The 20,797-nt window shown below is 34.0% G+C and overlaps 1 protein-coding gene across 1 annotated transcript; it reads left to right on the top strand.

Annotated features, from left to right (window-relative positions):
- Positions 1-1,676: 1,676 nt before the first annotated feature.
- On the top strand, positions 1,677-11,271 carry OtopLb (Otopetrin-like b). Its single transcript, XM_089631908.1, has 12 exons — positions 1,677-1,714; positions 2,474-2,588; positions 3,332-3,434; positions 4,246-4,335; positions 5,200-5,360; positions 7,013-7,179; positions 7,855-8,023; positions 9,166-9,289; positions 9,789-9,946; positions 10,029-10,143; positions 10,317-10,477; positions 10,948-11,271. The coding sequence occupies exons 1-12, from the start codon at positions 1,692-1,694 to the stop codon at positions 11,269-11,271; spliced, it is 1,710 nt and encodes a 569-aa protein (XP_089488034.1). The 5' UTR covers positions 1,677-1,691.
- Positions 11,272-20,797: the final 9,526 nt, after the last annotated feature.

The raw sequence follows: 20,797 nt of genomic DNA on the forward strand, positions 1-20,797 counted from the left end.
GTGAAATATTAAAAAAATGACAGCTTCAAAAGTAACATCTACCGAAATAGCGGGCTATTCAAAATAACACCTCTCATTGGAAAACTCTGTATTAGGAAGCAAAACATATTCCTTGGTATAGTCGATTGAAAATAGTATGAAGGTATTTCACACGATTTGGGAGGCGGGTTCGGGTACCGCCGCCCCGGAAACCATTTATTGGATAACCAACACCTCTGCCATAGGTCAGCCAAAGTGGTTCGCTACGTTTGGTGATTTAGTAGGGGCACCCGGGTTCATCGGGTGAGGTGTGTTCAGGATGCGCATGCCCACTAGCTGTGTGGTGTGCCAGATCAGGAGAGGCTGGTTTGGGGAGACCATTTGACCTCTCCAAATGGTCTTTCGACCCATCGCCTTGCGTTGCAGTGGGAGGGATATAAACAGTCATCCCTAGATTGGCCTGGACTGGACAGTCTGGACACACTGATTGACAGAAGTTCTTCTCCTTCTAATATAATAAGAATATAATAATAATAATATTTGGATGATTTGTCCAGCGCTGTTTTTATTTGCATCACCTCAAGGGCGCTGTACAAATATATAATACATTTCTACTATGATCTATGTTATTACTAACATATGCAGTACAATACTTACCTAGTAGGTCACTTGAGATTAACACTTAATTAACTTTAACTAACTGTTTGTTGGCGAAATTTAGATACAGGATTTAGGACATAATTGGAAAATTGAATATAACTGGACTTTCTCTCAGAAATTTTATATTTAATTTAAGGGTAACTACAAATCATACCTACTGGAATGAAGGGCTTCAATAAATCTGTTTAACAGGTTTAAATTTTTTAGCGTTTAAGTGGCTAATAATTCCAGAATAGGAATAAAAAATTTAGGTTATGTTAGGTTTTTTTTTCAATTTAATACAAGTTGGTGTAAATTATCTAGGTGTATTTTGCGTTTCGGTAGAAGTTTCCTGTTTAATTCGGTAGGTAGTGGTAGGCAGTCCCTTAGACCTATTATTGTCGTTGCACGTAATATTTTTTTAAAATTACATACGTCCTTGCATTTGATAGAATTAATAAATGTAAAATATTTGTCAGCGGCACGGTATCTGAAATATTTGGGGTCTAGGTCATAGGATCTCATGGGTAATAATTTTTTCCAAGAAAGATAAGAAAATACAAGGCCATATGAGGTAAAAATTGTGAGGCGTAATGACGCCGTTCTATTTGTATAAAGAACAGTTACTTTAAATTTACTAAATTTAAATGATTCACCATTTCATTGCAAATAAGAATATAAAAAATGAAAAAAAAACGATCTCTCAAATTTCATGTGAATATGACTTTTATTCGAAATGTCGTCATGTAATTAAATCTTCGATACACGTTCGATATACTATTGTTTCGTGAAATTCACACATGCTTAATTTCTTCATGTAACCATCCAACACACAAGTTGCGTTTTTGGTGTAAGAAAAATATATGTAAAAAATATTTACATGAGATAAAAATTTCAGCAGGAGACCCTCAGCAATACTCGCCGCGCTGAGGCGTCCATCGCAGGCCTTAGCACTGTCGGCTGCCAGTACCATCATGCACCAACGTCGCCTTGTCATTGAGCTGCTGCAGAAGGACAATGAGGAAGATAGTGCGGAGAAAAAGGAAGTCACAGAGAAGGAGAGGAAAAAGCAGATGGAAAATAGGAAGCGTGGCCAGTGAGTACTACGACTGGAAATAGTACCAAGCGTACGCGTCACGTTGAAATGAATGGAGAGATGTAGTGCTACGCGCTGCGTACGAGGACCATCGGTCCAGCTCGTCAGCGCTACGTTGTCGGTCGACCGACGGTACGCGGCACTATTTCCAGATTAAATAACTTCGTTCTGAATGGTGGGCTTAATATGTTTTTTTTTTAAATAACACTTGATTTTTACTAAATTATTAATGAGATAACTATTTAAGTCAGAAGACACCGAAACCCATGCCCAAAATAGGTTATTAAGTTTTTAGCTTGGGCTAAAGTTAACTCAGACCATACAAAGATGATCAAAATTCCCGAGAATTTTTTAATCAAAAGGTCTAGTACGGATTTTAGCTATTTTATAATTTGTATTTTAGCTTATATAAAATATATACCTTGACCAATAAAATAATTGGTTTGTAAGAATTTTGTTTCCAGTTTGTTTTAAATTAACACATTTTTAATAGACACAAGAATGTGCAAGTACATTTAATTGGGTGACATCTTCTTTTCAAACAATTGATTTATCAACTAAGATTGAATTTTACATTTACGTAGGATATAAGTTGTAACATGGATTTGTATCTGATTGTCTGATTTAAACTATTTAGGTTGTACGTTTTAATTTGAACAAGAATACAACATCATTATCATGTTCTTCAAAAATATTTAATTGTAAAAATGTAACTGTTTTCTGTATTTCATTGTGGTGTAATTAAGAATATTATTTTAGGGATGCGCTGACCATAGCAGTTTCTGCGCTCTACGCCAAACTCATCGTTGTTCTGGGCATAGCTTTTCCAGTTACAGAAATCATTTCTTTGAGAATTCCGTCCACTTTTTACCAGGTACCAGATATTTAATCAATTTAATAACTACGTACATAATAATATATGCTATTGTGTAGGTCTACTTTGCATTTTTATCTGAAAGAAGATCACAATTATGTCATGATTTATACTATAATACATTAGTATTATTTTGTATCGTGCCATACCGGGCAGTAAAAGAAGTATATAAATATAACTTGTATGGTAATCCTTTTGCATTTTCTGAAATAAAATCTGTTAGACAACCTCCCTTACCTACAATGGAAGCCAAGTGATAATAGTTTCATCTCCTTTAGAGATTTTTTAAAATCTTTTCCAGCACAACTTTAAATACAACATAAATGATCGCATTATAGGTCTAGTTATATAAAACTTTTCAAAATCGTTTGTTCGCTAGGTTTTGTGATTTAGCAGGGGTTCCCGGGTTCATCGTGTGAGGTGTGTTCAGGATGCGCGTGGGCAGCTGGGTGGCGTGCCAGATCAGGAAAGGCTGGTTTAGGGAGACCTTTTTACCTCTCCAACTGATCTCTCGACCCATCGCCTTGTGCCGCAGTGGGAGTGATACATTCATGTGTTCGTCAATACTGGACATACTGATCCCTGGGTTCCTTCCCAACCATCATACATTTTACCTGCCCAGAACTTTTCTTATTCGTTTCCTTAATAAAGACCCTCTACACAGCATCCCAAAAGAATTTTTTTTCAGGGCCTACTGTGTGGGGTTAACGTAAAAAAATAGCTAATCAAATGATTGTTTTCAGGGCTTCTATTTATATCTCTACACTGGAAGCGTTCTCTTTGTGATCTTCATGTATGCAACGCTAATACGAGAGAAGGCTCTAACGTCTATATTGAACTCAGTTCGTAAGTTACTCATTTTGTATCTATTCAAATCATATTGAGACGTCGTATCCGAAAGTGCAAACGGCGCGCGGTATGATTCAGGGTTGAGAGCAGTTAAGAAATACAAATAGGTACCCACTTTTTGTTCATTTAACTGAAAAAAAATCGTATTTTATCGGAACAACCTTTGAAGGTTATACCTATCAATGTAAAAAACGATTATTTGTTTTTAAGATGATTTGAGTTTAATTGGAATGTCTAAAAATGGGACTTTTCTAGGTTATTAACTTATTTCAGCCAGTAGGCACCTTCAATTATGATATGCATTTGATTTTATTTTTTCCGTGTACCTTTTTTGAATATGTAATTAACGTAGATAGTAAACAGCAAATAGATAATAATAATTTTAAAAAAAACCGTAGTGATAAACAGTAAAGGTCCCTGGACTGTACCTTGAGGTATGCCGAAATTGCTTATTTTTGGTTGACTAAGCACATCTTTGTTTTTTACCACTTGAGGTCGATTGAAAATATAGCTTTTTACCCATTCTGGAGCTGTACTATTCAATCTTATATTACTTAATTTTATCATAAATTTGTCATGTGAAATGCTATCATTTTTAGGATCTATAAAAATTTCAATGCACTTATATGATTTATCTAATGAATTATAAACAAGGCAAGTTAATTTTGCAATTTCATCCTGTGTGCTTCTACTGTTATTATATGCTGTATTTTATGTTAGTTAAATATCACATATCGGCAATCGAATTTGCACTATTACATCTCCTCACCCTTAAAATGTATAACCGCTTCCTGCAACTCTGTTTCAGATCACAGAGATAAGCATACCTACAGTCCCAAGCGGGAAGTACGGCCGGTGATGAGGTATGGCAGCTTCTATCTGAGACTCGGCGCTATCGGTTAGTACTGAATATTAGTTAGTTCTTACTTGCGGCGAACATCACCTGCCTTATCTCTATTACAGTTAATGCAACCAATCCGTTGTATCATAATCAGTACGTTCGCTAGAGGAACACTAGAAGTTAAAAAATAATTTACCAACTACATAATAAGTAGACAAAGACCATGGAACTTCAGAAAACTCTTTCAAATTCACTATATGATGGCACAAACTCCTTTTTGTTTAGTGCCTTAACAGTTATTCTGATTCTAGTATTTGAATTTATTGCAATATCTTCCTGGTCATCTGCAACTTATATTTCATTCATTTGTGCGTCATATTTTACTGATCATTCCGCTCGACATTTCCGAATCTCATTTCTGCTGTATACACTTTTCTTTGGTTAGGCAGAAATTTACAGGGCCGGCCCTGATTCAAACGGCACCAACGGTAAGGTAATATCAGCGCCTTAGTTCCTTGGCGCCTTGGCAAGTCGGCGCCCGGAGTGAACTGCTCCTATTGCGCCTGCACAGTTGCACAGGGCTGGCTCTGGGTAGAAATGCAGCAACACTTGTAGAGCACAAAATAATGCTCACGCGCTCGACAAAAAGAGTTTACATCAAGAGAATTTTGCCGGAGTGCGTCAGTTTGGCATAAATTATTTTGAGTTATTAGGTGCATGATACTGTCGTAAGTTGTTAATCATTGTAGTTTACCCCCCGCATAGGTTTCCGTTTTCTAAATTCGTATTTCATAGTTCTAAAATAAGCCAATATTAAGTGTTATCAAAATAATAATTCGGTAATCCATATTTTGTTTATGCAATAGATAAAAAAAATTAACACTGAAATGAATGTTTTACAATTTTTATCATTTTGTTTAGCTTTCGGCATCGGTTCCATGGTTTACTCTGGCCTAGAGTTTGGCCAATACTTCGAGCTGAAGAAGGATTCCCACTGCCACAACGTCCTAATAGCGTTGACTCCATTAGCCAGGATGCTCCTCGCAATTGCGCAGATGCAGTTCATCTTCATCAACAGTAAAGTAAGTTGCTTCTGGTATACCAATGACTTTCCCAATTGTTTATCCTCGAACTCCTTCCTCGGACCCATTTCATCACCAAAATTTGTCCCAAAAAAAATAATCATTATTAGATATAAATCATTTTAAAAAGCTTGTACCTACACACCGTCGGTATTTCTAGGGTCTTAAATTATTATGAACACGATTAATACAAATTGTTATATTCAAGAAAACTTTATTACGCCTTATTTACACACAATTCATACTATTCCGGTGAAATTTGTTTCGCTTCATCATATTATAAGAAGATATTTGTCGTCAATTGACCATCAAAATAAGATTTGTCATCCTCGTCATTTTCCTTATCATTTATTTCAAGTTATTCATTCATTGAAAATGTTTTCTTACAACGTTTTGTATTTAAAACAGCAGAAACTTGCCTGTTTTTGCAAATAAATACTGTACCTTCAAATTTAAAGTTACATGTTTTTCCGAAATTCCATTTAATACTGCCAATTTAACAATTTCACACACTGTATTAATGCTGAAAACACTGCATGATTTACCACTTCTAAAATAATAGTATTGGCTAAAACATCGGTAGTACAATAATATGTACTTAAGAGCTGAACGTCCTGATGTCTAATAATTTACATACTTGTAGCTATGACTGGAACAAGATTTGAAAATATAAAAGTTTGGAAGTCCAGAAGAACTATTTGTAGAGTGACCTTAACGTCTGTAAGATTTATGAATTGCTTGCTTCGGAGCAAAACCAAGCTAATGTTCCAAAAAAACCTCTTTAAAATTTTATAAATATGTTGTTTTCATCATATATTCTAAATTACTTTTAATAGTGAAGTCCAACAAGGAGAAATTATTGTAAACCAGATAGGTTACATATTTTTATAAAAAGAATAATTCTCTACCTTCAATTCTCCTATTAACTTTCGGTATTATGTAGTTTAAAAAAAATTAACTTTTACTTCTAGAGGTACACTTGAAACATCTAATCCCTCTCCTCAACAATTTAGCAAATGTACTTTAAGTTTATATAGTATATCATCACATCGGACATCAGAAAGTATAAAATGAACAGATATTCTAGACGGATTTAAAAGTAAGAGACAAGTACAAGCAAAACTTATAAGTAAATTTAGGTTAAATTAATATTGATTGAAAGTATATTATATTACAGCCTTCTTGTACCTACATTATGTGCAGTTAAATAGATCCGCCAGTACTGCGTATCTATAACTAACTTCATGTAATCTAGGTACAAGCGAATGTTTGAAATGCTCAGACCTTGTGTTTTGTTACAAAAATGATCGAACATGATTTTAGAATGAGTTTTCTCGTTATGTGGAAATCAATAAGATTAAGTAAATCCGGGCTTTCTATACTACCATTTACAATTTTTCAAATATTTAGACGAATATAATTCTTCGATCTAAGAGTTTTTGTAGATTTAATTCTTTCATCAAATAATTATAGTTTATGCTTTCATGGGAATACAGAGTTTAAAAGTAATGTGTCTTGGGAATCTATGTTGATTTTTTCAATTTAATCTGATTGTATTTTAAAATGGGAGGACCAGATTAAGGAGTTATATTCGAATTGACTTCGAACTAAAGAAGTACATAAAATTTTAAAGGTTGAAATATTTTCCCTAGGAAATGGAAATGAATCGCTACAAGATGATAGCCAGGTTCGGCATGATGCACATGATAGCCACCAACATGTGCGAATGGATTTACATCCTGGTGGAAGAAACAAAACACGAAATTGTCCATCTTCAACACGAAATTTTGAGAGCTGACGCGCTGCGGCCGATCTGTAAGTTTGTTATCAAATACCTACGTCAATATTACCGTGTGTTTTTCTTATATATTATTATGTCCATTGTTGTGGAGTTTTAACAGTGGCACGGCCTTTTTCACGCAAAACTTAAATTTTGATTTGTGGCCAAAATACCAAACCAAACCGAAGAAATATTTTTGTAGTCAAAAGGTATATCAAATATGTGGTACGTTTATGTACTATTATATTTTTTGTGTTTCAAATTATGAAATACAGGTCATTTAAAATTTGATTTTTCGTGATTTTATAGGAAACTTTGGCAATTATTTGTGAGGTAATGATAATTATTTAAAAAGATAATGTTTTTTTATTAACTAGATAAATATGAAAAATCAAAAACTACAATTACCGCAAAACTGCCAATTTACGTCGGAAAAAAAATTATTTAAATGTAAATTAAAATTTCTACCCAAAAAAGATTATTTTTAGATATTTGCTACACTATTTAAAAAATATATTCTGTTTGGTCATGTATTTTGTGGTAAAATCCAAATTGCCATTCCGCTTGTGAAAGAATGACTTTAAGAATATCAATTTATGTTCGTATGCTTCGTTAACATCTTACGAGGATTTTACCTATTGTTCGAAATTTTTGAAAGATTAAGCAATTTTTATTCACTCCTTCAGCGGAAATATTGACGATCAACAACGACAGCCATCACGCTGGGAAAGAGAACTCCACCCGCCATGACATCTATGAGTGCATGAGAACTAACATCATGGGTTCTCTTGTGCAGAATGCTTCGCCATTCCTCTTCCCGTGTACCATTGAGTATTCACTCATATGCGCCGTCATATTATTCGAAATGTGGAAGAACATCAGTGTAAGTTAATTTTTCAGATTTCATACCTAAATAAACATTACACCTTTTGCCCTGCAGGGGTGGGCAGAGGGGACGGACTGCCATACAAATCGGTCTTGGCACACACACTCCTTGTTTGATTCACGTTCATAAATCAAGTAGGTACTTGGTTCACTTGATGGTGTCATGTCTTCCTCGGGCTTCCCTGACTTTTTACACCATTCACATTTCCGTTATATAATCTCCTTTCCTCGTTCATCTTCTCTACATGTACAAAACATCTTATCAAGTCATCTTGCACAAGTGTCTTTTTAATCTTACTCATAACACTTACATCAGCCTTGCATTCTTTGCGGATCACCACATTTTTCACACGGCCATACATGGTCATACTTTCATCATTCCTCTGGCAGTTCCATGCCTGCCCATGCCATACATCAGGGTTGGTATCAGCACTCTGTTGTGGACTGCTAGCTACGCTACTTTTGTAATTTTTTTGTTAGCGCCAACTGAAGTTTCCTACATTTACTCTTCTTTCAATATCCCAAATATCTACCCCTAGCAGCCTTTTCATCTCTCGTAAACATTCTTCTCAAATAAACAAACTCATCCACCTGCTTTAAGTAGTCATCATTCACAACTACATTACACTGGTTTAGCGCTCTCTTTCTTTTAAACACCATGCCTACAGAGTTACTACATTCAACATTAGTTAATTCTTCACACATACTTCATTCATCCTACATACGAGAGACTGTGTAGATCTACCATACTGTTATAAATCAACAATGCATCATCAGCATACAACAGGCAACCTACCTCTTTCAACTCTTGCATGCGATTATCTGTGCATATATTGAATAACCACGTTGACATCATGCATCTTGCTCAACACTTTTTGTGATGTCAACCCACCCTGTAAAATCATCGTTCACACTAACACATGCAACGCTGATTGAAATTCGTGTTCATACTTGTCCAGTATAATATTTATTGTTTATCATAATAATAAGAATCCTCTGTGAAACGCCTCCACTCCACGTTCACCCAACTATATTAAATGTTAGCCTCTTAAACTCTCGACACTTCTTCGTCCAGCAAACTTATTATGTAGAAGTCATTATGGTGGTCGGCTGATCGAATTAACTTTTATTCATTTCTAGACCAGGTCAGAAGAGAATATCAAAATAAAAAAGGCTGCCCTCTCAAGTTCAATACGCAGCAGGCCTTCAAAATCCAGAGAGAGCTCAATGACACAAGAAAAACTTGCTCAACATTTTACATATCGTAAGTATCCACATTAACATCTAGATCAACCTACACGGGGAAAGCTAGCTGATATGATATATTTTTAATTTATTAAAAATCTTATTAAATTATTCGTTTGTCTGTTAAAAACGAGACTAGAGGCCTATAACAAATGATTTGACAAACATAAAACAAACTATCAGTAAAGCACGATTATGTTATGATAAAGTCGGAATACGTGTTCTTTAAAATAATAATATTCCTGTATCTCATCCATTAAATTTATTCGGACAAGAGCACCTGCGTGAACACGTGTTCAGATATACAGATATATAGATGATTGATATTTTATTATGAAATGGTCATGTAGCCACCTTTTTATCTTATATCTTGATTTAAAAAAATCCTTACTCATTTTTCTCGGTGTATTTCAGTTTATCGGAATACCACAATGGCTTAGCGTGGGTCCTCTTTTATAAAACAAAGATTAAAGTTGAATCTACACGTCTCGTAGAATTATCTATTTCTATTCTTTCAGTTTTCTCCGGAGGTCGTGAACGTCGCTCAACCAACCAATTCTCAGTCGATTGTGCAAAAGCACACAGAGGATTATTTGCTGGAATCATTATCATTGTCATGACCATCATCTCTCTTATCATGTTCTTCGTGCTCAACAAAGATCCAACTCTGCACAGCGTAACATTTTGTTCGTTTACATCTTAAATCAATTTTCTATCCAGATGAGCATTGTTTCTACTAATTTTGTTTTCCTTTTCAGATGGCTATATTAGAAGTAAATGTATGTGAACTGGTGCTGTATATCGTGAGTCTTGTCGGAGTTCTCGTAGCCATGTATCAAATGAGAGACCTGAAATATTACAGGAAGAAAGGAAGTTAGTAGTTATATAAACAGACATTACAGATAAAGCAACTTTACTCAAAAACCCATTTAACAACCCGTTTAGAGAGGATCTTCTCAAAACGCTCAAATTATCAATTATTTCTAACATTTATTTCTATTTTAATAAATATGTAATATCTGATTTAATTTAACTTCCAGCTGCAGGTCAACATACTCTCGGCCTGGATACCACTTTGCTGGTGATGGCTCAGACTGGAGTTTTCATATACAGCATGTTCAGTATCATTGGCTGCTATTTCTCCATCACAGAACCTGAGGGTTCTGGGACCACAGGGCTAGTGGCTGAATTGTTTTCTCTTATCCAAGTTAGTGCCATTTTTTCTGTTAAAATTAAGACGTATTTTATTATGGAGCAAGATAAAGATTCACAAATTTTCGTAATGTTTCCACGAATGCCAGTTTTAGCGAATTTAATTCAACAAAATATGTTCTCCCGCTCTCAAAACTGTACTGTACAATACTCTGGAGATAGTGTGGTCCGTACCTCTCACTCTACGAGACATAATATTAGTGTTTGTATGAAATATTCCATTGAATAATTTGTCCGGAGGTGCGTTCTTGATTCCGCCCTTATGAATAGATTTTCGTACGGTACGTACCCCTCACTCTACGTGACATAATATTATTGTTCCTATGAAATATTCCATAGGAATTATCTGTTCATAGCTGGATTGTCGCACAGGCCAGGAACGTGGATTTTTTATAAAAAGGTGTAAGTGGCGCGCTGCACAAAAGCTCCTTAGAAAGAGTTGTTATGACGTGTGTTATTTTGCAGACTGTCATACAGACCATGTTCGTGCTGGACGCTTGGTGGCGCCGCTGCCGCTCCGAAGAGCAGGCCCGCGAGAAGCCAGGGCGCCAGGTGGTCACTTTCCTGATCGTGGCCAACATGGCCATGTGGACCGTCAACACGCTGGAGAAAAACCGCGCGCAGTTCCGCCCTACTCACCTCAAGTTCTTCGGGATCTGGGCCTGGACAATCATCACGCACGTCTCCATGCCCATGGCTATCTTCTACAGGTTCCATTCCACCATCTGCCTGTTTGAGATTTGGAAGACCGGATATAAGATGAAGCCCGAGTACTTACCGAGCCGTTAAAAACACATTGGATCATCCAACGTGAAATTATGGGTACAGGGTCAATGTTTTTTCGGTACCCTATCTTATCAAGTCATGTGGGCACATCATCTTGTGATGGTGACATTTACATCTTCCAGCACGGGTGTAGAAAGTATCACCTAAAGTATTTTTCATCTTCTGACGTCATCTCCAGTCGAATGTTGAATTACATCGCAATTATCTTCACCCTGCTGCCTGGTATCATAATCGTAATGTTCATGTAGTTGTCAATATTAGAGACGTAGATTTTTTTTGTATTATTTCATCTTGATTTAGGTATATACTTACCTACATGAATCTTACAATTTATTTTTACAATGTCGTACTATATGTTTAATCAAATAAGAATAAAAATTAATATTAACGTTTTTCATATATCAGATTAAAAAAGATATTCTCAATTCACTTTCCAAATGTTATTTTTCATATCCCAACTAAAACGTCTGTAAAAATTATTTCACAATACCTGGCTATCACTGGATTGATTTTTGTTCAAGTTAACACTGAACTCAAAATGAACCTTTTTCTTAATTATTTAAGTAGAATAGTTATTTTACAGGAAATAAGAACAATGAACGTTTCATCAGTTTTAGAAAAAACGTCTTCCCGAATATTACAAAATAGATAAATTCATAACATACGTTTAAATCTTTTCAAAAATAAAGAAATTCAAGAGTTTAATTCTCTTTTTCAACCAAAACTATCTCCACAGTCCAAAATACTAAATTTTCGTCCCATTCCATTCCGAAATGCAGTGGTATTTTAAAACTACCCAACCGAATACTTTTACAGTAGTAACCCTTCCCAGCCCCCACCCTCTCCTAATCCGGTCCAGTTGAGGGTGACAATTCCATCAAAGCCTTCTCTCATATGTTAATAATGTGTTCACAAAGAAGTACCCCACCTCCTACCCCATCCGCCCCTTCCCCGTTACCCACTGGACAGTAGATGCGGATGCGGAACACGAACGGGGATGCGGGACTTTGAATCGGGAGTCGGGACTTCGGCTCGGGACTCGGGACTTTGGACAAAGTGAAGACCTTTGAACGGCATCAAAGACTGGGAACGAGAACGGACTGTTTGGAGTGCATCATTTTCCACATGGATATAAAAGGGATTGCCGGAATATTATTAAAACTTTTTTTAGTTTTTAAGTACAGGGCGTGTTTAGAATGAAAGTAAGTGCATTATTTGGTCCCTTTTGAATAACAAATTCAATCTAATAATATAGAACCAGTTTGGCACAAATTTCTTAGGTACATAAATCTTAAGCTCAAAATTCCAATGGAATTATTGTCTGCAACAAATTAATTGACAGCCCTGCCATCTTCGCCACTAATAAATTCCAAATACCGACTAGGAACACAAGGCTAAATGTAACATTCGTCTGCAATACATACACAGCCAACTATCAGACATACTCATTAACCAATAGGAATGATCTAGGCAACAAGTATGGGTGTATTATTGATATATTTACTGACGTCATTCATAGAATTATTAGTTTTAGTGACTTGTCTTATATGTAGTATTATTATATTTTTTTATTATTTTATGTTCCTTTTATGCTTCACTAATACTCTTTCATATTGAGTTAATCATTTCAATATTATTATATGCTTTAAAAACATTGTGTATAACTTTCGATAGCTCACTAGGTATATTCTGTTCTTATAATTCGTGTAAACGCCCAGATGGGCGAAAAAAAAAAAGTTAAAATTATGCTTAAGGCGATGCACTACGTCGTGTAATATTTTAAATTGAGCCGTTATCAATAACAACCCTTACGTAGATGGCGATAAGGTCCCACTTAAAACCATCCGCCTGTTTTGATTTATGCAAGAAAAAAACGTGGCCAAAAAGTGCCTTTCATTTTATTTTATGGATGTTCAGGCATAAATATTTAATTTTTTTCGATCATTTTATAAATAAATTAACTTTTCACATGAATAAATTAACTTTCCATCCTTTGAAGAATTTTAGAAAAAACTATTTTTGCTAGTTATGCTTTGAAATATATTGAGATGAATAATTGTTTCTTTGCACCTGTACACACGGACTGTATGAATGAAAAACGCAATTGTTTGAAGAAAGGCATACGAATATAATATTGGATCGAATCACCAAGATTGTTTTTGTATCATACCATACTGTATTTGTGTGCTTCTTGAAAGAATTTTATAATGAGGACCAAATTATTTATTCATATTCCGTATGTAATGGCGCAAAACACACCACTCTCAACGATAACTAGTATTGTACTTGTTTATATTGTCTGCACTCGGCCTATTATGTTATTTAATATAATACATTATTGTACTCCTGATTAGATTACCTTAAGGCGATGCACTACGTCATGTAATATTTTAAATTAAGCTGCGGCGATAAGGTTTAAATTCCCGCTTAACACCATCCGCCGGCTTTGATTTATGCAAGAAAAAAACATGACCAAAAAGTGCATTTTATTTTATTTTGTGCATGTTTTTTTTTCGATCATTTTATAAATTACATAATTTGCCACATTATACAATAAAAGTATAAACAAAAATGGTTTCGTAAGTAGGAGATTTTGAACTTTAAAGCAATTTTCATAGACCTTATACATTATTTTTTTCTGGGCTTATAAAAAGGTTTATCTAAAAAATACTCGATTATTTCAAAGGCCAAGATGTATTCTACTCGCAGTATTTAATTAAAGCATCTGAAACATTTCTAGGCGACAAAATTTTCAAACCAAAAACACATGATTATGCATTACTACGTATGGCATCGCCTTAACTAATAATTACGGTGTGTTGACATAATATTATTTCCTGAATGAGGTTGCCTACAACAACGAAAATTCATGTTTTTAGAAATGTATCACATTAATTAGGCCGAATATAATCCTTCACGTTGATATTTGCGTCTGGCCGAACAGCTTGTGGCATCACGATACGTACGCCGCAGTACTACAGCATTGCCACTCGAATTAATAATAGTATTGAATCGTATATCGTGTGACGTCACCAGACACTATTTCGTACGTTTTACCTAAATTCACATTGAAAGCTCATAACTTCGTCATTTTTTGAAATATAGAAAAACTATTCTTTCTGTCTATTAGCTCTTTAAATGTTTTTTTATCTTTTTACATCCTGAAAATTAACTAACAAATATGTATTTTCACTGCACGGGAACGAGAAGATTCAACTCATTCTTCGCATACATTCTAACTTCAATCACTTTTATTAATTGTCCCAAAACATGTTGCAATACTCGACATGACCCAACTCATGACAAAAGTATTTGGTTCAGTTGATCGTGCCATTTCTCCCTGGAACATTCCCGACTTCTTATTCCATTCCATGGCATTTATTCATCTGTTACTGCTTTCTCTGTCCATCTACTCAACATATCGCTTCTTTATCCTATTTATTAAATATTTTCATTTTCGCAGGTTAATCGTGGAACGTACTTATCTAGAAATGTACCTATTTACGGTCAAATTGTAACATATGAATTTAGCGATACAAAAATATAACAAATAAAAAAAAAATTATTCCATTTAATGTTGTTTTTCTTAATGTGGCGTAAGTGATGGACGAATAAAGGGTTGCAATTATAATGTATGACGTGGAAGAAAATGATAGAAGAAGTCGAAGACGCCCGAGGAAGACATGGCACGATCAAGTATAACAAATACGTTAAAAAACCAAATTTTTCAATTCTTTATCCACCTTAAAAATGCACCCAGTTCTCAAGTACACTAGAATTCAGAACCTCAAAATTTTACTGCAAATCATTCATAACCCAGAGTAACGCCAAGTACATTTTAGTTAGTTATTAAATTAATCAAAGGTAAGTTGTCTTCTCCGATACGTAAGCATTTCGTAAACCCCGATAAAAACGTGTGAGTTTCAGTGAACACAGAAATAATCAAATGCTTTTTTAACTAAATATTTATTGAATAATTAATCAATTTAACAGAGTATAATCAATATTGTTAACTAAAATAATTCATACAATTAGTTTTCACTGCTTTTGATTTTTTAATGTTTCATCTTCTATAGAAAGTGGCTCTTGTGAAGAGTGGTCAGCATCAAGATGAAGAATATTTAGTGTTTGTAATTATGAATATTAAAATTTATAATTAATAAAAAGATAGTTTCATCATTTTGGTATTTTTACATTGAACTTCTCTTTAATTGCTTTTAGTAGGTGTTTATCGTTTTCTATTGTTTTGTTATTTTCTGGTAGGCTGTTGAAGTATTTTTTCCCTAGATATATTTAATGATGTTGAGCAAAAGTGGTGTTACATTTTTGTGTTGGTAATATATGTTTTTGACGAGTATGACTTTCAGTTAAAAAGCAGTCATTTTCTTTTTCTTTTACTATTTGAGTTATTATGTTTTTTGGACAAGATCATTAAATTTTAATAATTTTAATTCTTAAAAAATTACGTGTGTTGGATAATCTCTTTTTTTCAGTTTTATAATTAAACGTTGAACAATTTCAACAGGGAGTAGATTTGTTTTGTATGCAGCTCCCCAGCTGATTACAGCGTATTGGAGATTTGATTGTACTAAAGCGTGGTAGACTGATGTTAGAATTTCCAAAGAGAGAAAATTTCTAATTTTCAAAAATATATAAATTAATTTTCTTCTTTTGTTGACGGTTTGGTTGATTTGATCTTTCCAGTTTAGGTTTTTGTCTATTATTATTCCTAAGTATATAATTTTATTTGAAATTTTCAATTTGGAACAGTTTTTTATTATGTTTTTTTTTTTTTTAATTGTCATGTATAATTAATTATGTAGTTAGTTTTTTTTTAACTATCCCGCAGCCAAGTGGGGGAATAGGTAGTAACCAAAATTAATATCCTCCTTATATTAGCTTAAATACTTGACATATCATTTTGGTGTTTTACGTATTTCTGCGCAAGTACATAAGTTACAATCAATAATTGGTATTTCTATATTTTAAAAGTCCACGAGACAGAAAAATGCATGGTTTCGTCAGAAGACCCACTTGGTTACGGATGTTTTGTTTGGCATCTTGGTTTGTCAAGAGTTAACAAAGCAATATTACACTATAAACAAGAATTATGCTGAGTCACAAATTAAAGAAGCGTCAAGTTAATTGAAATGGTTTTAGCTATCTTAACTGACCAGCTCTGAACTTATAGGTAGGTACTTCCTAACCTTCTGCTTCTTCACATTAGTCCGCAATCGGGGATCCCATAGTCCTACAGGCTCCAGGCAGTTAGGATTTCTTCTGTGTGGCATTCTATAAAAAAATGAAGTTAGTGAAATTTGATGGCCTCCGTGATTGAGTGGTAACGGTGCTTGACTACGAATCCGGAATTCGCGCGTTCAAATCCCGGCAAGTGCAAATAAATTATAAAAGGTTTGTTTGTATTATTTTACAACTTATTAATTTAAAATAAATTACTAATCTTTCGCCGTTTTTTCGCAAAGGTAAACGACTCTGTCATGGCAGACACTCCCTGCTTCGTTCTCATTCATACATCGTCTCATATGAGTATTTGGTTCACTTGATCGTGTCTTGTCTTCTCCGGGCGTCCAACCACCTATGCATCCCTTTCTTGATCCTACTCACTACGCTTACATCAACCTTGCATTCTTTGCAATTCTTTTCTCAAATCATTTGTTCACATATTTCATACATGGTTAAAATAATATTATAAGCTATATTTGCGGCATGTTCCATATTAGTGGATTCTTTCAGTATCGCCCTGTTCAAATACCACCATTCACAATCGAAACATTGCTTGAAATGGCTTTTGCCGTGTTTGGTAACCAGATTTGACTAGCCAGATTCTTTTCCATCTTTCTCTTCCCCTTCTCATTCCCCTTTCCACTACCTTCGCCTCACAACATAACCCAATTGGGGAGGCCATGGTGTCATTGGCTCCAGACGGTTGGGTGTAGTTGGAACTCTTGTGCAGTACTCATATAAAAAAAGAACGGTGGCAAAAATCTCCTCGTTCAGACATTAAAAAAAGCCATGAAGATGAAATTTCATTTTAAGATTTTTGGCCATTTAACAATAAACCGGACATCCTGTCCCTCCCCTCCCTCCTCTCCCGTGGAGGGATACCTGGCCACCCGTCCTAATCGGGAGTGTTTACGGATGGGCGGACTCGATTTCCTAAATAAAATTTATGTGACCGCTTATTGCCATATCACCCACCAATCTTCTTCCCCTCGAATAAAGGACAGAATTATATTAACATACGTGGCTACTACATATTATATCTGTGGCTGTATGCAGATAGATTTGGTTGTGATATGACGTCTCTTGGCGCTCGGATAGGAAAAGGCCGAACCAAATTTTGTTTTCACGTTTGACGTCATTCTCGAGTGCCAATATAGGATGCCAGCGATTCTAAAACTGTTTTTGTTCTTCCACCTCTTAAAAATAATTTTATATAATATTTTTAGGTAAAATTTCCAATAATAACAATAAATAACACATCGTTTCAAATTAATTACTACTAGAAACAGCAGCCATTTACGTCAGGGAAGATTGAAAAGGATGCATTAATGTTCCTTTCTAAGACTTTTTTTTAAATGTGTGTTTTTTTTAAGAGGAAGCTACAAGCCAAAAATGTGTATGTTCTTGGTATACCTTATATTGTAGGTAATAGGCATTAAAATCGCTTGACAAACGGAGTCTAAAAACGTTCGATTTTAAGCACGAAACTGGTTTTTATTTATTTTGTAAATAATTTTAAAAGAAAGCAAAAAAGTTAATCAAGTGAAACTGTCACAGATAATCTTAGCTATAATACTGTAGTTTTTAAAGTTGTTTTCTTTACTCGTTCATACATTTCTATATATATATTTTAATTAAGTCATTTATTTTTTTATTTGTATTCTGCTCAAGTGAAACGATAGGAAAACCTTTAATTTATCGTAATCATATTTTTAGGTATTCATAATGTACACTAATTCGTTATAAAGATTAATAAAAATAGTGTTTTAGCATTAAGCTCCGCCTTAAGATTCGATTCTTTAGTCCTGCTAAGCCAAACATAAGGCTTGCTAACAGGTGCATATAAATTATTATTACACATCGCTCGTTTACTGCAATAGCGACATAAATCAAACATAAAAATATGTATATACATAATTACTTGTTTGGTCAAAACTAACAATTTCCACTTTCCATTTACTTGTAGGACGACGTGCCTGAACTAACAAAAGTTGACGCGAGACAGCAGTAAGTGTCAGTATTGCTTCACAATAACTAAAAACATTCAAAACACGTTTCCGGAAACTTTGTTTATTTTGAATTGTGTCATTATTGCAGCAAACCAGCGGTATATTTGTGTTCTTTATTACATTCTTTTAAATTTATAACGCCCTTTAAATGATTTCTACTTTTTAACTATTCGGGCTTTTAAATATTTTTTTTTCCTCTAAGTAAGCTTCAGAGGTATATTTCTTTTATTTAATTGCCGTAAAAACAAAAACAATTTTAGAAACTGGGTCTTTCAGATAAAGTAAATAAACATGAAATTATAAAATAACAAAAAAGTCCCCAACATTGTTTCTCAAAAGCCCATAATTTTAGAGAATTTGATATTTATAAAACAGCATTCGATATTAAAAACAGTATTTAGGGAATAATTAATTAAACTGTCACATCATTTTTATGCCAATAAAAATTAATTAATTTTATTATTTATCTTAATATCTTAGATAAACATAGAACATAATTATTTCTCTATCTAAAGGTGAACAAATTATATATCCCATTATAAAAAATAAAAAAATCAAATACTTTTATAATGTGGACGCCCGGGGTCAGATCTGTCCCTGGAAAGCTCTAATGTTTTGTGGCTAGTAATATTCCGAAGCTTTTTCATACAAAGATATTCTATATTGTCGTCCAATCTACGAGTTCAGTTGTGTTGCGGGGGACTTTTTTCAGTGGTTAATTACTTTGATACCGTATAACAAAATCATATATAATTTATATTTTTAAATAAACTTGAACTATGAAACTGATAACTTATTTTGTTTTAAAGTTCCAAGATTCTTAGTTTGGTTTATTTCAATAGTGTGTGCGTATTTATATAGAAGCGATACTACCGGCAACGTCACATCATACTAACAAGATTAAACATAGCGACAATTCTAACGACAAAATTATTCGCCCTTGAAAGTTTTTAGCAAATATGAATTTAAGCGCATGTTTTTTCCATCTCCCCGTAAGTAATTGTTTCTCGTATTGTCATTTGAATAATTTGGGCAGATTTAGAAGGAAGTGGAATACGGAATTTTTTTATCTTTTTAAAGCTGCTTCACGATGATATTTAAATATTCAAACAATATTAATAAAAAAACAAACAACCTGAAACAGAAAAATTCACAGAAAATTTAAAAAAAAGATCGTTAGACTGATAAATACTGGCAGGTTATTAAAAACCAAGAAATGTATCGATTTATTCCTTCTTTTTTTTATTTCTTATATTTTGAATATGTAGTTATTTTCAACCTCATGTTCAACCTCATTATGTTTAATTTAAAAAATGTATTTTATTATGTGAACGCCTTCTTGGCGTTAAATAAAATAAAATAAATATAACAAATCTATTTACATTACATATATGTGCGTAGCAACGAACTCCGTCAGCTGCACACGCAACAAAAGAATTGACACCGAAATACTGATCACCATATTATAACGGGATTATTTAGCAGGTGACAACATATGTAACGAGGAAAACATATCAATTATTTTCAATCCCTCCTCACTGACTCTTTTATTTACACGTCAGACAGAAGGTTAACATAAAAAAATGACAACGCAATAAAAAAGAATAAATACCAAACGTCCAATAACTGTGTACGACAACATCTAAACATAAAAGAATTAATTTTTTGAAGTCCATGTTTTAGTACATAGGTAATAGAATATTATTAGTAGTTTTAGAATAGATATTCTATATGTAAATAGCAAAAAAATAAACAATAAGTATGTATGTAAAACAAAAACAAAACAAGAGACAGTAAAGTTTGAGTTGTGAAGTCAAGTTAAAACAAAACATTCAAGAAATGTAAAGTTCTGAGGGCTATCGCTACATAAATATGTCCGGAATCTTGCAACTACAGTGGATGTTACTTATTTCACAAAATATATTTTGTCTTTACTTCGGTAAAATCTTTCCAGCCCATAGACATATGAATATTAGTAGACCTGCCCTAAGTGATTAAAAGCGTATTATCCCCACTCCCCATACCGGTTCCATTGGAGCCGGCTGTGCTCGCGTATGGCCTCAAGTGAAATTTGAAAAAGTGACGTCATCATTCTTGTGCGAACTATGGTCGAGGCATCATCGGTTCATTTTACGAAATGACACGGCAAAATGTTGACTTGTACTATGAAAACTTGTAAAAATAGATGTGAAAAAGAGAATAAACCCAATTGTCGTATTACATTCCATATATAAGCATTATTTTACTTTATTTTAAGCATATTCACATCGTATAAT

Source organism: Hesperophylax consimilis, chromosome 5, assembly GCF_061612785.1.
Source record: "Hesperophylax consimilis isolate HC1 chromosome 5, BYU_Hcon_1.0, whole genome shotgun sequence".
NCBI classification, from domain to species: domain Eukaryota; kingdom Metazoa; phylum Arthropoda; class Insecta; order Trichoptera; family Limnephilidae; genus Hesperophylax; species Hesperophylax consimilis.